The sequence below is a fragment of the Rhinoderma darwinii genome, chromosome 2 (assembly GCF_050947455.1).
Source record: "Rhinoderma darwinii isolate aRhiDar2 chromosome 2, aRhiDar2.hap1, whole genome shotgun sequence".
NCBI classification, from domain to species: domain Eukaryota; kingdom Metazoa; phylum Chordata; class Amphibia; order Anura; family Rhinodermatidae; genus Rhinoderma; species Rhinoderma darwinii.
In genome coordinates, this window is record NC_134688.1 from 266,661,241 (window position 1) to 266,685,691 (window position 24,451).

At 42.9% G+C, this 24,451-nt stretch overlaps 1 protein-coding gene across 1 annotated transcript in view; it reads right to left on the minus strand.

Moving 5' to 3' along the window:
- SF3A3 (splicing factor 3a subunit 3) overlaps positions 1-21,183 on the minus strand; it is a 35,860-nt gene extending 14,677 nt beyond the window's left edge. Inside the window, exons 1-10 of the mRNA XM_075853249.1 lie at positions 21,043-21,183; positions 17,730-17,777; positions 17,596-17,648; positions 12,278-12,383; positions 11,789-11,861; positions 10,649-10,740; positions 9,092-9,174; positions 8,723-8,861; positions 1,288-1,356; positions 243-310 (exon numbers count right to left, since the gene is read on the minus strand). Coding sequence (XP_075709364.1) covers positions 243-310; positions 1,288-1,356; positions 8,723-8,861; positions 9,092-9,174; positions 10,649-10,740; positions 11,789-11,861; positions 12,278-12,383; positions 17,596-17,648; positions 17,730-17,777; positions 21,043-21,138 — 827 coding nt within the window. The 5' untranslated portion in view covers positions 21,139-21,183. The remainder of the gene's footprint in view (positions 1-242; positions 311-1,287; positions 1,357-8,722; positions 8,862-9,091; positions 9,175-10,648; positions 10,741-11,788; positions 11,862-12,277; positions 12,384-17,595; positions 17,649-17,729; positions 17,778-21,042) is intronic.
- Positions 21,184-24,451: the final 3,268 nt, after the last annotated feature.

The following is a 24,451-nucleotide window of genomic DNA, read 5'->3' on the forward strand; positions in this document are numbered from 1 at the left end:
CTCCTCGGGCTGTCCGTGCCACAATCATGACGAAGTGTCTAAAATATATATTAAATTTGGCATAAGCCGTGTACTCCAACCATTTTCAAGAGAATTCTGGCACATATTCCTTAGTAAACCTCCTCCCATGTTTTCGCTTTTACTGCATACTGTCCAATTCTATGGCTATAAATTAAATAGTATGAATAACTGCACTTTTATGCCACCTAAGCAAAAACTGGAGTAAAAGCTTTATCACTTACCCTCCACATTTAAGACCTAAAGCAAGTAACGCAGACTTCAATCTGTCTAATCCAAGAGAAGCCAACTCCTGACAAGAAGATATGAAAGTTCAATTATTGAATACTATAAATATCAGCTTTACAAATATGTATGAATATATCTGAATTAGGCCGTTTCCACACAAATGTAATATAGGTGCTTTTTTGCACCCGTATTATGAATGTAATACCCAGAACTCCTTCAGTTCATGAGAACTGAAGTTAGATTACCATAGAAGCCCATGGTGCTCGGACTCTAGTTTCGATGAACAGAGGGAAGCCCGGGTGTTGTATCCATAATACGGGCGCTAAAAGAGCCCCTGTATTATGCTTGTGTGAAAGCGGCCTTAGCTTGCATTAAATGCGCAGCATAAGGGACTAGATTGAATCACAGTAATTATTATTATTAAACACATCTACATTGGAATTTCTGCTTTGTTAACAGGAGTATGAATGTGCAAGAGCTGAAAAAAAATAAAATGACAAATATGTTGTATGTAAAGTTTAGTGTAAGTAAAGATTTCTGGAGATTCTGAAAGCAGGTGACAAACTAGCGATCATGGGTGCTGGGGGTTGTGGGCAGGGTTGGCAGACAATTTTCTGATGCCCGATTAGTAATGCAATTTTAGAAAACGGTCAGTCTCCACTGCATGAAAAAAACTAATAACTGCAGAGGGAGCCAAGTACATCATGTTTTTTTTTTAGATTAAACTGAATAATACAACGCTAAAAAGTAAGCTCCCTCTAGAAGCGGCTGCACAGAGCCAGTCGACTGCTATAAAAAGATATATTATAAAAATGAATCAGAGTTTTAGACCTAAAATTACAGGATAAAAAAGTTGGACGTTCATTTTATTTAGTGTCCCTTTGAAATTCTGATTATGTTTAGCTCATGGTCAAAACATCAAGTCCTATAAATGAGAAAAGACACCAATTTGAAAAATGTACCTGCAGGACAGTTCATAAATACAGCAAGTTATATAGTTATGATAGCCCTAAAATTATATTGTGACTCAAATCACTATACCTCCCATGATGAAAAAGCTGAGAGGTCCAAATGAGCTCCTGAATGAGTAAGTGCACTGCTGGTTTCTTTCTGTAAAACATAAAATCTCTTAATTAGTTATATCACTTTCAAAACCAGAGTTGCACAAACATTGTACGTTGTGCACACATGGATACATGCATGAATGATTGTACGTTGTGCACACATGGATACATGCATGAATGATTGTACGTTGTGCACACATGGATACATGCATGAATGATTGTACGTTGTGCACACATGGATACATGGATGAATGATTGTACGTTGTGCACACATGGATGAATGATTGTACGTTGTGCACACATGGATACATGCATGAATGATTGTACGTTGTGCACACATGGATACATGGATGAATGATTGTACGTTGTGCACACATGGATACATGGATGAATGATTGTACGTTGTGCACACATGGATACATGGATGAATGATTGTACGTTGTGCACACATGGATGAATGATTGTACGTTGTGCACACATGGATGAATGATTGTACGTTGTGCACACATGGATACATGGATGAATGATTGTACGTTGTGCACACATGGATACATGGATGAATGATTGTACGTTGTGCACACATGGATACATGGATGAATGATTGTACGTTGTGCACACATGGATACATGCATGAATGATTGTACGTTGTGCACACATGGATACATGGATGAATGATTGTACGTTGTGCACACATGGATACATGGATGAATGATTGTACGTTGTGCACACATGGATGAATGATTGTACGTTGTGCACACATGGATACATGGATGAATGATTGTACGTTGTGCACACATGGATACATGCATGAATGATTGTACGTTGCGCACACAGGCCCATAATCTGAAAGCACCAAGAGATTCTTCAGTTTAAGACTGCATATGAAACGCTATTCTTAGTAAGTTCCCCTCATAGTCATCTATGCAATGCTGCAATTGACAAATCTGAATAGGACATATCAGAATCTTTCAGTAGTCCAGCCTGAGAATACGGAGTACTCACCATAAAATAATTTTCTTGCCCAGAAGACCTGACGAAGGGACCAGTCCAGTCCAGAAACGAGTCGTCCTCTGAATTAAAGATCTCCTTGATCAAAATTACCTGGCCACGTTCCTTGTCCTCCTGAGCCTGCGCCGATGCCCGATACTATACTGCTTTTTCCCTGCTCTTTTTTCTTCTACATACCTTGTCCCAGGTGCGAAGGCATTAGCACCGAGGGACTGCAGTGGGTGGCAGCCGGCAATCTATACTATTCCACTCCACGCATAGTCTCGGAGGAGCACAGTTCATCCCTCACCTTTTTCCACTGTGCAACTTTTCTTGTCCAGGTCATTAGGGGAGGGACACAGACCGTGGGTATATGTAGTTGCCACTAGGAGGCTTCACACTAAAGTAAAAAAGTGGCCCTACTACAGGATATACCCTGCCCACAGACACTGAGCTATTCAGTCTGTCTGCAAGCAATATGAGAAGCAGAAACAAAAAAGGTAAGAAAAGGATTTTACGGCAAGTACACACAAAAAAAAAAAAATCCTGTTTCCTCATTTGTTACGTTGGGGAATACAGTTTGACATCAAAGAGCAGACCCCCAGGGGTGGGAACAGAACACAGGACATAGTCACCTATTTAAAAGATGCCTGAAAGACCTTGCGACCCAGGTAAGTGTCTGCAGAGGCAATAGTGAAGACCGAAGACCATGTGGCTGCCTTGCACACGTGAAGGCGCACAGCCCAGGAAGCCACAACCACTATGGTAGAGTGGGCAGTGGTCCGAAAAGGGGGAACCTTATCCCAAAGCCGGTAAGCCTTTGCGAATGGTCTTTCGAATCCAGCGAGCGATGGTGGCCTTAGAAATCACATATCCCCTCCTGGGACCCTCCAGGCGGTTGAACAAGGTATATGACCTCCGGAAGGAAGCAGTGACTGAAAATTCAGTCTACAAGGCACAGACAGCATCCAGGTTGTGGAGGGAACGCTCACCCGGATGACTGGGAGATGAATGAGGACATCGTTTTGACGTCCCTTTGTCCATGTGAAAAGCAGAAACAACCTTAGGAAAAAAAGAAGGCACCGTGCGGAGCACCGACTCGTTCTGATAAAGAGTCAAAAATGGAGAACGGCAAGTTAGAGCTGCCAATTCAGGGATCCTCCGGATGGAAGTCACCGCAACCAGAGGAAAACAGTTTCCAGGACAGAAAATTAATGTAGATTTCTCACAAGGGTTCAAAAGGGAGCCGACTGCAAGACCTCCAAAACCAAATTGAGCTGCCAAGCAGAAATCGGACGATAAGGCGGAACCTTATCAAAGGGATTCCATGTGCAAACGGTAAACCCTGACATCTGTCTTCTAGATGGCGGTCTAGAAGACCGTGCTGGAGAACCCACTAAAGGACCTGCTTTCTTGACAGGGGCGGTTCGCTTGACCCGGTTTGGGGGGAGAAAGGTGCTCTTGCCACCTGTAGCCTCAGATGATCTCGTCCTGAAGACAGGAACCTGAAAAAAGCGCAGTCAAAGACCGCTTGGAAGCTGTATCTACCGACCAAGCTTTTAGCCAGGTTATCCTGCGGATAGCAATGGTAGAAGTTGAAGCCTGAGCTACCAGACAGGCTGCGTCAAGAGAAGCTTCACATAAGTACTTTGACACATTGGAGATAAGATGGGACAGAAGGGTCTACCGCCAGATCCTTATCCCACTTGAAAGAGGACCCTTCTTGAAAAGGATAGATGACGCCCAGTCAGCTAGAGTGAGAGAACTTCTTGTCCAGGTGTTTCCACCCTCAAGCTGGGAATGAGCTGAAAAAAGCATCTGGGACCGTTAAAGGGAATGTGTTGCCAGAAAAACATGTTTTTTTTTTTTTAAATTAAACATTTAGTGTGTGGGTGATTAAACATTGTTCAAATTTTTTTTATTTTTTTCACGAGTCAGGAAATACTATAAATTAATTCTAAATTTATAATACTACCCATTTTTGGTCACTAGATAGAGCTATTCCCAAAATTGCAGCATTGCAACATTGGGTTAAAAGCCCTCGCTCTAGTGAGATCTCAGCATCCCCCCCTCCTTTATCCTGGCTAGTGCCGGGGTCAACGAGGGGTTTGAACGGTGTAACCTCCTACACTGTGTGTCGCCATTTTTTGAGCTAACACACAGTGTAGTAGGTTTACATACAATAGTAAACACACACAAACGCGAACATACATTGAAATCTCTTACCTGCTCCTGCCGCCGTGGCTCCCTCCGGCCCGTCCGCTCCGTTTGCTGCCGCTGGTCCAAGTGCACAAATCCGGAAGCCGCGACCGGAAGTAATAATATTACTGTCCGGCCGCGACTTCCGGTCCACAGGAAAATGGCGCCGGACGGCGCCAATTTGGAATTGGACTGTGTGGGAGCGGCGCATGCGCAGTTCCCACACAGACGCCGTACACTGAAGTCAATGGGACGGGAGCCGTTTGCAGTCCCTATAGAACTGTGGCTGCCGTATTCCATGTCTGTATGTGTCGTTAATCGACACAGACAGAAATGGAACAAAAAATGGCAGCCCCCATAGGGAAGAAAAAGTGTAAAAATAAGAAAAAGTAAAACACAAACACACAAATGAATATAAACGTTTTTAATAAAGCACTAACATCTTTAACATATAAAAAAATAATTTGTGATGACACTGTTCCTTTAAAGGTGAAGAAAATAAATCGATTCAGGGGATGGTGAGGGCGTGAAATCAGTGACCTGTCGGGTGTCTGTCACAGGCACCTCAACAGTAGTGGGGATAGGGGAAGACCCCTTGTCTGCCGAATTAGTGTTTATATCAGAAAGTTCCCATTCCAACAATACCACTCTAGGGGGAGAGGCTGTAGAAAGTGAAGCCTGTCGAGCAGACCTAGCCCCCTTTTAAGGCCTGCCACGAGAGAAAGATATGCATTTAGGGTCCAGGGTGGTTTGCCAGAAAAATAGCCCATCTGTGATGTTTGCTCTGTACCTACAGTTCAGGAAAGGGAATTGGCCCATTTCGGACCAAAACCCACCATTCCAGGCATGGGAAAAACGGGGGGGGGGGGGGGGGGGTTTCTGGGGTGCAGGAGCCACAGGCGTTTGGCCAGGAGGCCAGCATGCACCATATAGGTAAGTAGGCTGACCAGAAGGAAACTTATTACTGCATTTGGAGCATGCATAATGAACTGTAATGTTTATCTGGTGTGGAGGTTCTCCCTTAGGTCAGACATGGCAGTAGAAGGGATTACTACACCACACTTCCAAAAAAAAAAAAAAACTGTGGGAGTAGAGACCAATAAACCACTCAGGTACAGTGCAGCCGAAAATCTACCCCCTTAGGAAGTAATGGCAGCCTTCACCTAGGTCTGCAAGGTAAAATACACACTCCTATAGAGAATAAAGCTTAGAGGCTCTGTCACCAGATTAGAAATGCCCTATCTCCTACATAATCTGATCGGCGCTGTAATATAGATAAAAGTGGTTTTTATTCTGAAAAACTATAATTTTTGAGCAAGTTATGAGCTAGTTTAGATTTAGGATAATGACTTTAGACAACTGGGCGTTTTTACTTTTTACCAACTGGGTGTTGTACAGAGGAGTGTATGAATCAGTGACTAATCAGTGTCATACACTTCTCATTGTTCCAGCCTGGCTTCTTTCACTGCACAATCACACTGTGCTGTGGATCATGCTGGGCTGGAACAATGAGAAGTGTATAAGGCTGATTAGTCACTGATTGGTCAGCGTCATACACTTCTCTTTACAACACCCAGTTGGTAAAAAGTAAAAACACGCCCAGTTGTCTATTAAGAAAGTCATTAGCATAAATCTAAAATAGCTCATAACTTGCTCAAAAAAGTTTTTCAAAATAAAAACCACTGCCGTTATCTACATTACAGCGCCGATCAGATTATATAGGAGATAGAGCACTTCTAATCTGGTGACAGAGCCTCTTTAAGGACTGAGGCTAGGGCACCTGCAGGGAAAGGAAAAAGGTCAAAGGTTGGTGCTATTCTGTTTCATAGTGCCTTGTGCTTGTCCAGAGGCAAAGATGCAACAGCACTGGTCAGGAGTTCCTGTGTACCAGCAGCTTCTTCCGGATGCAGGAGACAGAGCGGGGAAGCTAGGCTACGCCCCCCAGATCTGCCGTGATTGGCTAGATCGACGGAAGCCAATCGGAGGACGAGGCTGATTCTCCTATGAGGGGATAAGTGAATAAAGTGCGCTGGAACGCTATTGGCTAAGCGGATGGTTCCGCCCCCGCCTAGAAACACGACACCGAGAGAAAATGCCTTAATAGGTGCCAAGAAATTACGCCTATTAAGTGATAAGGGCCTGCAGAAAGTAGTGACCAGTGGGTGGAATCCAGCGGACCACAGGTAGATTGCTCACACTGCTGTAGACAAGCGAAGGCCCATAGGTGTTATAGCACTCACCCTCCATGTCTACATCCTCAATGGTGTCCTCCATCTCCTAGATGTGTGACCAGGAGGAAAACCTTCTCGGTAGTTCACCCTGCGGAGACACTGGTGGGAGAAGTTGTGAGAGGTGCTCCTTAGGCTGGTTGGTGACAGATGAGCTGACGCTTTTGCCCCACTTATCTTGCACCGCCCTGGTGAAGACAACAGGGGTACTATGTCAACCCTAATTTCCAGCTTTAAAAAAAAAAAAAAAAAAAAAAAGGGGAAAAAAAAAAAAAAAAGTGATGCCTCCAAGTGGCAACAGCATATACCCACGTTCTGTGTCTACCAATGTAATGAACGAGAGCGCCAAATCCAAAGTATTACAGGGAAGTAAAAAAAATAGGGAAGCAAGCACTGCGGCTGTCCGTTTTCCATCCTCTATAGTGGTTTTCTTTGTCAGACCTAACTTTCATTGGCAGGTAATCAGGTCAGTTCTGTGGTGGACGAGTAATAGATTGTACTGAGAATTCTTACATAGATATAATTACCATAGCCGAGCTACATATGCTATTACAGTATAGGTGAGCCGTTTAAATAATGATACTGTAAACACTTATTTTAAACTCTATATAATACATCAGTATAAATAATTATTGTGTAAAAACCATGTTTATAATATATTTTTATTAAAGTGTAGCTAAATGTTTGACAAACTTCTGACATGTCATAGTGACATTTGCAATGAAAAACCTCAAGCACTCCTTCGTTGAAATATGCAAAATATATTTCCTTATTTAAAATAAACCTAAGAGAAGAGGTGTAACGTTTCGGCCAAAATCCAGCCTTTATCAAACTCTATTGCCGCTGGTCAATAGAAAAAAAACGTATAGGAAAGGATGCTGTGAAGATGGCTAGCTTGTACAATGGGCAATCTACCCATCTTCACAGCGTCATTTCCTATAAGGTTTTTTCTATTGACCAGCAGCAATAGAGTTTGATAAAGGCCGGATTGTGGCTGAAACCCAGACAACCTGCAGAGTGCCAGATTTGATCTAAATGTCATAGTGACATGTCAGAAGATTGGATTGGTGGGGGTCCAAGAACAGACTCCCACCAATCGCTAGAACGAAGCAGCTGAAGCGCTCGTGAGAGTACTCAGTCACTTATTGTCTGTTCAGCTTTTTCCGTAAATAAATGTATCGGCGTACGGACTCAATAGAAAGACTATGAGAGCCTGTACTCCGATACATCGGCTTTCCGGAAAAAGCCGAACAGACACGAAGCGGCTGAGCACTCACATGAGCGCTTCATTCAAGCGATTGGTGGGGGTCTCAGTGCTCAGACCCCCACCAATCCATTCTTCTGACAGGTCATTGTGACATGTCAGAAGTTTGTCAAACGTTTAGCTACACTAAGAATTTTGCTTACTTTTAGAGATGCAGCTTATATGCATCCACTTTACATAGAAGATGCATCTCGGTGCTTTCAGTCGAACAGGCTAGGCTATGTTCACATCTGCGTCAGGGCTCCATTCCGACAGAACGGAGCCCTGACGGACACAAACTGAAACCAAAGGTTTACATTTCCATCACCATTGATTTCAATGGTGACTGATCCAGTGCCAATGGTTTCAATTTGTCTCTGTTGTGCAAGGGTTCCGTCGTTTAGTCGACCGCGATATTCATCTTGTCAAAACGACGCAACCCTTGCACAACGGAGACAAACTGAAACCATTGGCACCGGATCCTTTGGTTTCAATTTGCGTCAGTCAGGGCCCCACTCCGACGGAAAGCTCAGACGGAACGGAGCCCTGACGCAGATGTGAATGAAGCCTTAGTCTGCTGGAGTAACTGCTGGCTGAGAGCGGCTAGAGTGTGCCTCTAACAACTTATTGAACCCATATACTGATTACATCTATGTTAAACACTGCTCAGATAGGCTGTCGGTGGCACACAAAAGGAGCTCTGAGTCGAGTTGTCATTCCAGCCCACTGCTAAACTAGTGATGATCATTACATACCGGCCATCCTGGAAAGCTTCCAGACTCCCACTTCTTTTCAAATTCATTCTGTATCTTTCCAAAGAGTTCATTCTGATCCAATAACGGCTTTACCCGGTCTGTGTAATCTTGGAGGTATTCTAAAAGCACTTCTAGATACCTGTGAGGACGTGGGTTTTTAAAACACACAAAAAAACAAACTTTCAGATAGGGTGAATGCATGTAAATATGAAATCTACGTATAACAAAATTACACACAAATATACCTATAAGCTTTTTTTATTTTTTTACTACAAAATAGTTTTTCTGGTATAAAGACAGATACCAAAGAAACACTATACAGGGAATAGCAATTCTAAACAAGTATCTTGCAATACTCTATACTCTTACCTTTTGTATTCTGCATTTTTACGCTCTTTTGGAATGTCAAAGAGTTGGTCAAATGTTGATAAATATGTAATGTAATCCAGTTTCTGAAAAAAGGAGACAAAATATTCATGTAACATAAGCCAAAGTGCATGACTTTAGAATAAAATTTTTCATGATTAAAAAGCTCTCGCAGTGCGTGGTTTAATATCCCTGCAGCAAATAACAGATTTTTAAGTAAGACAATGAACATTAGAACAAGTAGATATTAAAGGGATTTTATCATAATGATCATTAATCACCTACCGCTGCATTCACATAGGGCACTCTGGGATCCCCTTTTTCAAGATCGGTGGGGGTCCCAGCGGTCGAACCCCACCGATCAGACATTTATTACATATCCTGTGGATAGAGGATACGTGATCATTATGAGAAAACCACTTTAAGCCCTACGTCCATGTGCTGCCATACAGGATTTACATGTTCGGATATATTCTCCCCAAAAAGTAAAGAACGAATGCAAGAGAGACATGAATGCAAGAAAGGACTTTACACATTACATTTCATAACACCTACTAAGATAGTTGGGCTAATACATGCATATGGCAACTCAAGAGAACTGTGACACCTACAAATATTAAACACCTATATAAGAAATCACACATTAACCATTATTAGTGAAAAATAGATAATTTATTGAAAGACAAAATCGTTAAAAATAAGTACATTGGCAGTAACATTACCCGTAGAAAAAGGATCCCCACAAAGGTTGGGTCCCACAGTCTCTATAGCAAAGAGCAAATAGTGCATGTAAAGACTGGTACATAAGTAATACGATGAATATGTTGATTCTCCCCATAGCTCTGGTCTGTCTGCCTCCTTAATTGTACCTTTCTGCTGCCTGTTTTTTTTTTACATTGCTTTGGATGGTTTCTATCCATATTCATCGTATTACCTATGTACCAGTCTTTGCATGCACTATTTGCACGTTACTGGAGACTGTGGGACCCGACCTTTGTGGGGATCCTTTTTCTACGGGTAATGTTACTGCCAATTTAGTTATTTTTAACGATTTTGTCTTTCAATAAATTATCTATTTTTCGCTAATAATGGTTCATGTGTGATACATTAAATTTCATGTAGCTAGTTATTTTTTTGCTTTTTAGCTGACATCTTTCAGCTTAAAGAGGATCTGTCAACAGTTTATTAAATCCCTATCACTATTCGAATAGGCGTTTTGATGCGGATAACTACAGCGTGAATGGTTTTAAAAAAACTTCTGTAATTTTAAAAGTTATGTTCAATTTTATACATATGCTAATTTGGCTCTAATAGCCAAATAGGAGGTTACATTTTATTTTCACTCTGGGCAGTGTAAAGACAACTGTACGATGCTGACCAATCAGCGTCATACAGGTCTCCTCTTCACAGCCCAGCATGATCTCAGCTTTAATCGCGAGATCACCCTGCGTTGTCCCTTCCAGACATGGATGAGAGTCGTCCGTCACAGTTGGGGGCGATGTAGGGACCGTCTTTTTGGAGTACTGCCGAGTCGCTATGGTGAAGGACCTGCGGCCTTACCTCTGATGATTTGAGATTAATGTATTTTAAGTAGCAGTCATGGAGATCCAAGTAGCGACCATAACCTTCCTCATCTGTAAATTCCACTAGATCTGTCATTCAAACAGAAAAAAAAAAAAAGTTAAACGCTCAGGATGAACACCATTTTTATCAAACACTTATTTTGTTAGGTCTCAGAAGGGGGGTGTAGAGGTGAGGCGGGGGTGTTGCTGGATCTTAAGTCCTATTCTGTGTGATTTGTTTGCAAAGGTTTTCTGCTTTTTATACCTCATCTATAAATGGTGGAGGTGAACTACATCAGGTATAATCGTGAGAAATATATAGTGCACATTACACTGTAATTACATACTGGTGTACCGCTCATGGGGAAGCCAATATTCGTAAAAGCCCATATATTTCTGCTAGTAAATAGTTATCGTGGTTAAAGCCATAATGGAATTACAGTTACGTAAGCAAAGATCCACATCTAGTACTCCAATTTACTATTGCAATTCTCTAAATCACTTATAATCAACGGTGAGCCTTTACTTTAAAGAGGCTCTGTCACCAGATTATAAGTGCCCTATCTCCTACATAATCTAATTGGCGCTGTAATGTAGATAACAGTGGTTTTTATTTTGAAAAACAATCATTTTTGAGCAAGTTATGAGCAGATTTATGCTAATTAGTTTCTTAATAGACAACTGGGCGTGTTTTTACTTTTTACCATCTGGGTGTTGTACAGAGGAGTGTATGAGGCTGACCAATCAGTGACTAATCAGTGTCCTACACTTCTCATTGTTCCAGCCCATTGTTACAGCGTGATTGTGCAGTGAAAGAAGCTGGGCTGGAACAGTGACAAATGTATGACGCTGATTGGTCGGCCTCATACACTCCTCTGTACAACACCCAGTTGGTAAAAAGTAAAAACACGCCCTGTTGGTCATTAAGAACTAATTAGCATAAATCTAAAATTGCTCATAACTTGCTCAAAATGTATCGTTTTTCAAAATAAAAACCACTGTTCTCTACATTACAGCGCTGGTCAGATTATGTAGGAGATAGGGCACTTATAATCTGGTGACAGAGCCTCTAAGTAAAAAGTCTCATATTGAAAGATTGGTTAGAACAGGAATTTTTAAGGATGGATTAAATACTTACTCTGAGCTTCTTCACTTGGGTTCTCCCGGGATTTCAGTAGCTCATCAAATTCAACTGACATAGGAACACAGATCTTTTAAAAAGTAAAAAAAAAAATAATGAAAGATTTACTGGAAATTTTTGTATTTATTTTTTTGCAGAATTAAATAGCAGTTTGTATATTTTTTTTGCTGTACAGAAAATTTCAGTTCAGCTTTAAAAAGTATGCCAAATTGGATTAAATGAAAAACGGCTCCAATTACATCCCAAGAAGTGTCCTGCACTTCTTTGACGAGGCTATTATTTTACGCGCCGTCTTTTGACAGCGACGTGTAAAATTACAGGTCGTCGGCACAGTACATCGGCAAATCCATTGAAATGAATGGGCAGATGTTTGCCGATGTATTGGAGCCGTGTTTTCAGGCGTAATTCGAGGTGTAAAACGCCTACATTACGCCTGAAAATAGGTCGTGTGAACCCAGCCTAATCAGAACTTAACTCACAACACACCTCATTTGGATGCTTCCGATGAAATTCTTTTATCAACTTGAGTCGGTTATAAAATTCACCAAACTCATTAGGCCCAGATATTGCATTCAGCTCTTCTTTTCTTAATCTGGAATACACACACAACCATGTTATTTTAAATACAGAATTATAATTATAGTTGAGTGATTTCATTAATACATAGCAATAATTTTCTCATACTGTTCCTGAGTTACAGTCTGTATAAGGCCCTGTTCACACGGAGTTTTTTGACACGTTTTTTGACGCGGAAAACGCGTCGGAAAACGCGCCAAAAACGACCCAAAATGACTCCCATTGATTTCAATGGGAGACGGAGGCGTTTTTTTTACCGCGAGTAAAAAAAACGCCTCGCGGCAAAAAGAAGGGACATGACCCTTCTTGATGCGGTTTCCGCGTCCAAAACCGCATTGAAAGCAATGGGGACACGTCAAAAAACACCTCGAACTAGTGAGGTGTTTTCTGACGAGTATATTGCCGAGTGTTTTGCAGGAGTCTTCTCCTGCTGCTAGTCCAGCCCAGCAAGGGGCTGTCATTTCCTGTCTGCTCGTGGAGCCTGAAAAACATTGTGGACAGAACTCAGGGATACAGAAAACCGAAGTCCTGCATCCAAATCGAATACAAGTAAGTGCAATTGCTCCTATGTTCCATACATGCTATACATGTATGGAGCTGTGCATTTTTTTTTTTAATTTTTTTTTTTAGATTTTTTTATTTTTAATTTTTTAATTTTGTTATGCAGTTGTTCATGTATGTCATCTCTTTTTTTATTTTTTTTTAACATTTCAGGAACAGAAATGATGACAGCAGAGGTGTACCACCGAATGGACATTGATGTTGGGAAATTGATTCAAGAAGTAAGTAAGTATACTTTTTTTTTTTTAATGTGGGCCTGTTCACATCAGCGTGGTTTCCGCTGAGGGGTTCCGTCGGTGCTTTCAGTCAGGGGAACCCCTCAACGGAAAGGCAAGTGTGAAGTGGTGACAGATCCGTTGCTAATGGTTTCTGTTTGTCCCCGTTGTGCAAAGGGTTCTGTCATTTCGACGGAACCAATACCGCAGTGTAGGGAATCCCATTAGCAACGGATCCATCAGCATTGAAGTCAATGATGATGCAAACAGAAAACAATGTTTTTTTTAATGTGGGCCTGTTCACATCAGCGTGGTTTCTGCTGAGGGGTTCCGTCGGTGCTTTCAGTCAGGGGAACCCCTCAACGGAAAGGCAAGTGTGAAGTAAGTTCCGTTTGCATCACCATTCATTTCAATGGTGACAGATCCGTTGACAGAAGGATGTCAGGCTGGGTTCACACGACCATGTTACGTCCGTAATGTACGGAACGTATTTCAGCCCGAAGACAGTGCATGGAGCCGGGCTCCTAGCATCATAGTGATGTACGACGCTAGGAGTCCCTGCCTCGCTGCAGGACAACTGTCCCGTACTGTAATCATGTTTTCAGTACGGGACAGTAGTTCCACGCAGAGGCAGGGACTCCTAGCGTCGTACATCACTATGATGCTAGGAGCCCGGCTCCCTGCACTGTCTTCGGTCCGGGTCTTCCGGCCGAAATACGTTCCGTACATTATGGACGTAACATGGTTGTGTGAACCCAGCCTCATGCGTGTGAAAACCTCGGCAAAAACAGCCTGAAAAACCGCCTGGAAAACCGCCTCAAAAACCACGTCAAAAACCACGTCAAAAATGAAAACCTCCAGGGTCAGTTTTTACAGGAGGAATTTTCCTCCTGCAAAAAACTCCGTGTGAACAGGGCCTAAGTGTGAGCTCAGTCATGGAGGAAAAATTCCTATGCACCACATTTCCCTCTTTGCATTGCAAAATATTATAATATTCACAGTAAATCCACTACATACAAATAGGCAGCATGAGGCCCTGTTCAGTTTTTTGCAGGAGGAAAATTCTGCCTCAAAATTCCTAAAACTGCAGAACCTGGGAATAAATATGGAGTTGCATTTCTCTGGTAAAACTTTGCGTTATAAAAAAGAAAAAGGATTAAAAATGAATTTATGCAAAAAATGTAATTTGTAAAATTCACCTCTTTGATTAAGTTTCTGTAAAACGTCTAAAGGGTTAAAAAAACAACTCTAAATTCTGTGTTGAATACTTTGAGGGGTGAAGTTTTTAAAATGGATTTGACTTATTGGGGGTTTCTAATATACAAGGTCCTCAAAGCCACTTCACAACTGAACTGGCCCCTGCAAAATGTGCCTTTTGGAATTTTCTTGAAAATGTGAAAAACAGTGCCAATCTAAGGCTATGTTCACACTGAGTTTTTTTGACAAGTTTTTTGACGCAGAAGTCGCGCCGCAAAACTCGTCAAAAACGGCCCGAAAATACCTCCCATTGATTTCATTGGGAGGAGTCTTTTTCCAAGGGGTAAAACCGTCTCGCGGGAGAAAGAAGGGACATGGCCAATCTTCGGGCGTTTATGCCTCTGACCTCCCATTGACCTCAATGGGAGGCAGAAAAAGCGTATTTTGCAGCGTTTTATGCCCGTGGCGCTCAATGGCCGCAGGCGAAAAACGCTGCGAAAATTGGCATGCAGGGAGAGGAAAACATGCCTCAAACTTCCAAACTGAATTTTGAGACAGAATTTCCGTCTGCAAAAAAAAAAAAAAACTCAGGGTATGTTCACACACACTAATTACGGACGTAATTCGGGCGTTTTTGCCCCGAATTACGTCCGAAAATAGCACCTCAATAGCGCTGACAAACATCTGCCCATTGAAAGCAATGGGCAGACGTTTGTCTGTTCACACGAGGCGTATATTTACGCGCCGCTGTCAAATGACAGCGCGTAAATAGACGCCCGCGTCAAAGAAGTGACCTGTCACTTCTTTGGCCGTATTTGGAGCCGTTATTCATTGACTCCAATGAATAGCAGCGCCAATTACGTCCGTAATGGACGCGGCGTTCAAGCGCCTGCACATGCCGTTACGGCTGAAACTACGGGGATGTTTTCAGGCTGAAACATCCCCGTAATTTCAGCCGTTACGGACGCCCTCGTGTGAACATACCCTCAGTGTGAACCCAGCCTAAAGTAGACATATGTGGATGTTAATTAGCAACAATTTTGTGTGGTATAACTGCCTGTCTTACAAGCAGATACATTTAGAAATATGATAATTTTTGCAAAAGTTTGTGTTTTTCACTATTAAACACTGAATGTATCGGGCAAATTTTGGCAGTAACAAAGTCCAATGTGTCACAAGAAAATCTCAGAATCGCTTGGATAGGTAAAAGCATTCAAGTTATTACCACAAAGTGAAACATGTCAGATTTGAAAAATGAGACTCTGTCAGGAAGGTCAAAATGTTCACACGCAGTAGCAAAATAAGTCTGAAATTACGGAGCCGTTTTCAGGCGAAAATACCTCCTGAAGACGTTTTTGCAAGTACTCGCGTTTTTCGCGGCGTCTTTTACAAACGTTATTGGAGCTGGTTTTCAATGGAGTCAATGAAAAACGGCTCCAAAAATGTCCCAAGAAGTGACATGCACTTCTTTTGACGCGGGCGTCATTTTACGCGCCGTCTCTTCACAGCGACGTGTAAAATTACACCTCGTCTGAACAGAATATCATAAAACCCATTGCAAGCAATGGGCATATGTTTGCAGGCGTAATGGAGCCGTCTTTTCAGGCGTAATTCGAGGCGTAAAACGCCCGAATTACGTCTGAAAATAGGCCGTGTGAACATACCCTAACAATGCAAATCATACTCTTTGCAGACGCTGAGCCTTCAGAATTGTGACTGCAGCTCTGCACTGTAAGGTTCAATGCACACGATGTGTATTTCATGCGTTTCTTCCACGCGGATTTGCGTGCGGCAAATCCACAGCGTAATACAGTACCAGCAAAGTAAATGAGATTTCAAGAAATCTTATCTACACCGTGCAGATTTTTTCCACGCGTAAATGGACCTGCGGTGCGTATTTTAAAATCCGCAGCATGTCAATTTATTTTGCATTTCCGCCTGCGAATTTTATATGACTAGTATTAAAGAAAAACGCAACAAAATACGCAGCCTAAACTCGCATCTATTTCCGCAATGTAAATACTGCACCTAAAAACGCACCTTTAGGTGTCTGCGCCATAGAAACTTGGCGAAAAAAATAGGGCACGTCCTATTTTTTTTTTTTTTATTTACGCACCATGCTCCCATACCTTATAATGGGGGCATGGCCAGTTAATACGGACGGCTGTCCACGGCCGGCCGTGCCCGTAACTTACGAGAATTGTCGTATACATGGAGCCTAAGGGTATGTTCACACGACCTATTTTCAGCCGGATAAAAATGCGGGGGCTGAACGCCTCCAAACATCTGCCCATTGATTTCAATGGAAAAAATGGCGTTCCGTTCCAAAGGGCCGTTTTTTACGCAGCCGTTCGTTGATTTAATAGAAAAACAGCTAAAAAAAAAAAAACGCAGAAAAAAAAACGGCTGAAAATCAAAGGCTGTTTTCCCTTGAAAATAGCCCCGTATTTTCAGCCATTTTTTGTGAAGCGTGTGAACATAGCCTTACACTACAATGCTAGGACCTCAGGATATACACAACACTCAGATTCTCCTGCTTCTGAACACTAGTAAGTTTTCCATCACACCAGGCAGCTGCATGCATTTCAAAACTTTTTATAAAAAAAAAAGGTATCATACCTACTATACTTTTGTCTTTTTTGACACAAGGTATTTGACATTACATGTTGTTTTTGGCTAACACTGTGCTGCACTATTTATTACTGTACTTTATAAAAAAAAAATAATAAATAGTGCACCTAAAAGTTTCAAATATGTCTCAAGCTTTTTATGCAAAGGACATGCATAAAGGGGTTGTCCACTACAACTGATGACCTCTTCTTTGGCTAGGTCATCAGTACATGATCTACGACGGTCCGAGACGCAGACTCCGCACCGTTAAGCCGCTCCGGCTGCCTCTGAGCTCCGGACGTACATGCCAGGAGTGGTTATCACCGGCAACTCAATAGAGGCCGAGCTGCAGTACTGCAGCTCTGCTCCTATTCATGTGAATAGGAGCAGAGCTGCAGTTCGGCAGCACGGCCGCTATGATATATACGGAGCCAAATGCGTCAGGCTTCGTACATCGCCTAATGGGCCATAACAGCCAGTGCCCGGTGGCAGCCGGAGCGTCTTAATGGTGCAGGGTCCGGGTGTCGGACCCGCACTGAGGATATACTGATGACCTGGTGGATAGGTCATCAGTTCAGCATTTTTTAGTGACAAACTGAGGCTAAGCATTAGTATACATAGTACATTAAAATATTACACGCTTACCCATCTTTATCTTCATATAAATCTCTTGCATTAGAGCTCACGTCCATGTAGCTCTATAAATAACACAACACAACTGTTAGAAGCAGATTTGAACTTGATTTGGTCCTATTGAACTAGTTCTGATCAGTACTTACATCAAGCATTGCTCTGGCTGTGTGATCTGAATTAATTTGTTCACGTAGCTGTAGTGAGAGAGAAGCAGTTCTACTTACACAGATTTGCAGATTATTACTATGAATATGACAATGTATGGTCCTATGGACAGTAAGTAGGCTTTAAAACATTTTGTGAAAGGCAGATCCTGCAGACTGACAAAATACACCAACATCTAATGTCTTTGAACCAGTTTTGCCATCAAGGGATGGAGGCATGTAAAGCAAAATTCTTGTATTTTTTTTTTTTTTTTTACAGATCCATTCATTTCCCACAGAATTATAGGTCCATCAGTCCCTTTTCTCTCTATGTTGTAATGACATCCAGGAGTAGAATAATTACCATAGATATTTGAGCAACTTTAAAAGGGTTGCGCATGATGAAAAAAAACATGGCTGCTTACTTTCAAAAACAGAGCCACACCTGGCCACAGTCTGTGCGTGGTATTGCAGCTCATCTGCAATTCAGGTGAATCGAGCGGAGCTGCAATACCACAAACAACCTGTGGATAGATGTGGTGTTGTTTATGAAAGTAAGCTGGCGTGCTTTACTAATCCTGCACAACACAATTATATATTATCCTTCCATAGAAGTCTACAAAGCAACCCAAAAACTTTGCCACCAGAAAAGAACGTTTAGGAGCTTTTGCTACCAGTTTCCTAAGATTTATCCAATCTTAGAAATAAAGTGAAATATTGTTTCCCCAAGCAGAATGTGTATATTTATGATGGCACAAGGACTGAAAATTGGAAGCTGGATTATCAAAAGGGCCAACATCTATGAGCTGCATTTAGAGGAACATTATACATTTAGATCCGTACTCTCATTGCCAAGAGCGGGATCATGTTCAGTCAACACAAAGCAAATACACCTGTGTGTCCATCACATGACCATGGACAGAATTTTATCCACTGGAAGTAAACAATGTATGTTCCCACCCAATGACAACAAGCAGAGATCTTGAAAACTGAGGATTAAATACAGGAAGTACTCTGGAAAATTGTATAACTTTTAAGTAAACAAAAAAATAACAAATTTACTGAATGTGGACAATCCCTTTAAGACTAAAAATAAGGCAGCCAATATGTAGTTTTAAGTTAGACTGAAGTGTTTAAAAATGCACCAAATGTATCTTACTGTGATAAATTTGGCTCATCCAGTCTAAAACGAAAACTGCTTCAATTTAAGCCAGTATAAATAAATCTGCCAAATTCTGCCGTTTAGTTAATAGCACCTCATAGCAGACTCAGTCACGAGTTCACTGTATTCATGAGGGAACTGCTCCGCACTCCCCTCTCCACCCTCATCATTGACTGACATCCGCTGTGTCTACTGGCATTTAACCACTAAAACGAACATTCTCATTAAAGGGGTTGTCCAGGTAAGGACTGTTTCTCATACTGATGACCTATCCACAGGATAGGTCATCGGTATATAATCAGTGGGGATCCGACACCAGGACCCTATGTCCATCAGTTGTTCAGGGGTCAGTGCCAGAAGCAGATGGCTCCAACCACTGTATAACTGCTATACTGGGTTACTCCAGCTCTGCTCCTATTCAAGTGACTAGGAGCAGGCTGTACCGCTATACAGTGGTTCGAGCCTTCCTAACAGCTGATTAGTGCATGGTTCGGGTGTCAGACCCCCCACCCATTATATACGGATGACCTATCCTGTGGATAGGTCATCAGTATAAAAAAAAAACAGCCCCCAACCTGGACAATCCCTTTAAGTGTTAAAGAGGCTCTGTCACCAGATTTTGCAACCCCTATCTCCTATTGCAGCAGATCGGCGCTGCAATGTAGATAAGAGTAACGTTTTTTTTTTGTTTGTTTTTTTTAAAACTAGCATTTTTGGCCAAGTTATGACCATTGTTATATTTATGCAAATGAGGCTTTCTAAAGTACAACTGGGCGTGTTTAAAGTTAAAGTACAACTGGGCGTGTATTATGTGCGTACATCGGGGCGTTTTTACTTCTTTTACTAGCTGGGCGTTGTGAATAGAAGTGTATGATGCTGACGAATCAGCATCATCCACTTCTCTTCGTTACCACCCAGCTTCTGGCAGTTCACAGACACAGCGTGTTCTCGAGAGATCACGCTGTGACGTCACTCACAGGTCCTGCATCGTGTCGGACGAGCGAGGACACATCGGCACCAGAGGCTACAGTTGATTCTGCAGCAGCATCAGCGTTTGCAGGTAAGTAGCTACATCGACTTACCTGCAAACGCTGATGCTGCTGCAGAATCAACTGTAGCCTCTAGTGCCGAAGTGTCCTCGCTCGTCTGACACGATGCAGGACCTGGGGCAGGAAGTGAGTGACGGTCACAGCGTGATCTCTCGAGAACATGCTGTGTCTGCACTGCCAGAAGCTGGGCGTTCTGAAGAGAAGTGGATGATACTTCTATACACAACGCCCAGCTAGTAAAAGAAGTAAAAACGCCCCGATGTACGCACATAATACACGCCCACTTGGACTTTTACTTTAAACACGCCCAGTTGTCCATAAGAAAGCCTCATTTGCATAAATATAAAAATGGTCATAACTTGGCCAAAAATGCTCGTTTTTAAAAAAACAACGACGTTACTGTAATCTACATTGCAGCGCCTATCTGCTGCAATACGAGATAGGGGTTGCAATATCTGGTGACAGAGCCTCTTTAAATAAAATGCATTCCGAGATTTTGCATGGCCTGGTGAATTCTCTGGATAGAGCGGAAATGTTAAATACAAGAAAATGTTTAATTATGGCTAAATAAAAAACTAATACTACTTGTGCAGCAACATGGAGGTTTTTTATTACAATACTTTCATGAACAGAGGTCTGTAATATTTGGGTTATAGGTTTATACATGCACAATATAATGGGGTTTTCCCACAAAACTGCTTTATGTGAGATCATTAGGACCCCACTAATGGAGAACATGCCAGCTTCACCCAGGCAGCGAAAATGCTCTAAAACATTCCATAACCCATGCCTGTACTAAATACATTCTTACTTATGTAGTGGGGGATGTATGCCTGCTATATACTGCTCCTGCAACAAGGGGGGCAGGAATCGGATTATTTACATAGGTCTCGTCTACAATATCCTATGTGCGCAAAACGACATCAGCGTGTAACTATACTATAGATGCAGAATACATGTGTAGATAGAACCGGCAGAGTAATAGCATCTGGGAATAACCCGCACATGAAGGAGCAGAACCCGGCACTAGGACATGCTCTGCCGGTACTCCAGCAATCAACGACACGCCGAAAGCGGAGCGCAGAAAAGTGTGACGCTATCTCACCGTGGCTTTCTTTGCCATCATCTCCTTGCTCATGACATCCATAAGCCGTTCTTTTTCCTCATGGTAGCGCCGCTGTTGCTCTAGTATAGTCTCCATCTTGGGAAGGCCCGACCCGGAAGTAGCGAGTGCCCTACAGTACTATTCCTCTTGAAACAAAGGCAGGAATCAAAGTTCCGTCTAGCTCAGTGAAGCACTAGTAACGTCATTGTAACAGCTCCCCCTTGCGGTGCCTGCGATTAGCTGCCGATTTTCAGTGCACCGAAAATCCGCAACTGCACACTGTAAGGGTATGTTCACACGGCGGGGGTCCGTAACGGCTGAAATTACGGGGATGTTTCAGCCTGAAAACATCCCCGTAACTTCAGCCGTACCGGCATGTGCAGGCGCTTGAACGCCGCGTCAATTACGGCCGTAATTAGCGCTGCAATTCATTGGAGTCAATGAATAGCGGCTCCAATTACGGCCAAAGAAGTGACAGGTCACTTCTTTGACGCGGGCGTCTAGTTACGCGCCGTCATTTGACAGCGGCGCGTAAATATACGCCTCGTGTGAACAGACAAACGTCTGCCCATTGCTTTCAATGGGCAGATGTTTGTCAGCGCTATTGAGGCGCTATTTTCGGACGTAATTCGGGGCAAAAACGCCCGAATTACGTCCGTAAATAGGCCGTGTGAACATACCCTAACAAAAATCTGTGGATTTTACTTTGGTTCGCGGGCAACATCTTGGATCCCTGGCTCTTTTCACATTGTTATGTTATGGCTTCGAATAGAGGCATATATTTTTTTGTAAAACCATGATACGCTTGTCTCACATGTTAGGGTATGTTCACATGGCAGCGTCCGTTACGGCTGAAATTACGGGGCTGTTTTCCATGTGTCAATGGAAAACGGCTCCATTTACATCTGAAGAAGTGACAGGCACTTCTTTGAAGCGGGCGTCTATTTACGCGCCGTCTTTTGACAGCGACGCGTAAATTTACGCCTCGTGGGAACAAACCAACGTAAAACCCATTGCTTTCAATGGGCAGATGTTTGCCGACGCTATCGAGCCGCATTTTCGGACGTAAATCGAGGCGGAAAACGTCCGAATTACGTGCGTAAATAAGCCGTGTGAACATACCCTCACCGTTCGTATTACAAATGCAACATCTAGACCTCTTGCGGTTGAAGGAATGGAAAGCTGACCGACATAGGGTTCTATGGTGATCTAAGTTTGCTTCAGTTGAACCATGGGGTGTTGCCACCATAAGGCTATGTTCACACGGAGTATTTTGGGGGAGGAATATCTGCATCAAAATTCCGTTTGGAACTTTGAGGCAGATATTCCTCTCCCTGCACGCCAATTTTCGCGGCCATTGAGCGCCGCGGGCATAAAACAGCGAGAAGTACGCTTTCTCCTGCCTCCCATTGAAGTCAATGGGAGGTCAGAGGCGGAAGCGCCCGAAGATAGGGCATGTCGCTTCTTTTTCCCGCGAGGCAGTTTTACTGCTCGCGGGAAAAAGACGCCGACGCCTCCCATTGAAATCAATGGGAGGCGTTCTCGGGCCGTTTCTGCGGAGTTTTGCGACGTGGTTTCCGCGTCAAAAAACTCGGCAAAATACCCCGTGTGAACATAGCCTAATACAGACGCAAAAAAATGTGGCCGCATAACCCGTTAGGCTATGTTCACACGGCCTATTTTCAGCCGTTTTCCGGGCCGTAAACGCCCTGAAAATACGGGGGGCTGAATGCCTCCAAACATCTGCCTATTGATTTTAATGGGAAAAACAGCGTTCCGTTCCCACCGGGCGTTTTTTACGCGGCCGTTTTTTAAAACGGCATGTAAAAAAATGCCCCGTTAGGCTGGGTTCACACGACCTATTTTCAGACGTTAGGGTATGTTCACACGGCCAAATTTCAGACGTATACGAGGCGTATTATGCCTCGTTTTACGCCTGAAAATAGGGCTCCAATACGTCGGCAAACATCTGCCCATTCATTTGAATGTGTTTGCCGACGTACTGTGCAGACGACCTGTTATTTACACGTCGTTGTTTGACAGCTGTCAAACGACGCCGCGTAAAAATACAGCCTCGTCAAAAGAAGTGCAGGACACTTCTTTGGACGTTTTTGGAGCTGTTTTCTCATAGACTCCAATGAAAACAGCTCCAAAAACGGACGTAAAAAACGCAGCGAAAACGGCGCGAAAAACGCTGCGAAAAGTGCGAGTTGTTAAAAAAACTTCTGAAAAGCTGGGTCTGTTTTCCCTTGAAAACAGCTCTGGATTTTCAGACGGTTTTGTTGACTACGTGTGAACATACCCTAAACGAGGCGTATTATGCCTCGTTTTACGTCTGAAAATAGGGCTACAATACGTCGGCAAACATCTGCCCATTCATTTGAATGGGTTTGCCAACATACTGTGCAGACGACCTGTTATTTACGCGTCGTCGTTTGACAGCTGTCAAACGATGACGCGTAAAGATACAGCCTCGTCAAAAGAAGTGCAGGACACTTCTTTGGACGTTTTTGGAGCTGTTTTCTCATAGACTCCAATGAAAACAGCTCCAAAAACGGACGTAAAAAACGCCGCGAAAACGGCGCGAAAAACGCCGCGAAAAATGCGAGTTGGTAAAAAAACGTCTGAAAAGCAGGGTCTGTTTTCCCTTGAAAACAGCTCTGGATTTTCAGACGTTTTTGGTCACTACGTGTGCACATACCCTAAGGCCTAATTCACACGAGCGCGTTCGGTCCTTGATATACAGTCCGTATGTCTGCCGCATTTCCCGGACCGAACACACTGCAGGGAGCCGGCCTCCTAGCGTCATAGTTATCTATGACGCTAGGAGTCCCTGCCTTGCTGCGGGAAAACTGTCCCGTACTGTAATCATGTTTTCAGTACGTGACAGTAGTTCCGCGGAGAGGCAGGGACACCTAGCGTCATAGATAACTATGGTGCTAGGAGTCCGGCTCCCTGCAGTGTGTCCAGTCCGGGAAATGAGGCCGAAATACAGTCCGTATATCACGGACCGAACATGCTTGTGTGAATTAGGCCTAAATGTGTATGGCAAATCGGCCTCAAAAACGTCTTTTTTATCGGGATCTGTTTTGAGGCAATTTTTGAGGTATATTACGAGCTGTAAAATACACATGCAATATGCCCGTGCTAACATACCCTTAGGCCTCATTCACACGAGCGTATATCATGTCCGTGTGCTGTGCGTTGAAACAATGAATCAATGAAGCGTTGATTTCAATGGGGCCATTCACACATGCGTGATTTTTCACGCAGCGAGAGTCCATTGCGTGAAACTCACTGCATGTCCTATATTGGTGCCTTATTACACACCTACACGCACATTGAAGTCAATGGGTGCGTGATTTGCGCATCAACTCAATTGAAAATATATTTTTTTAAAAATAGTGTG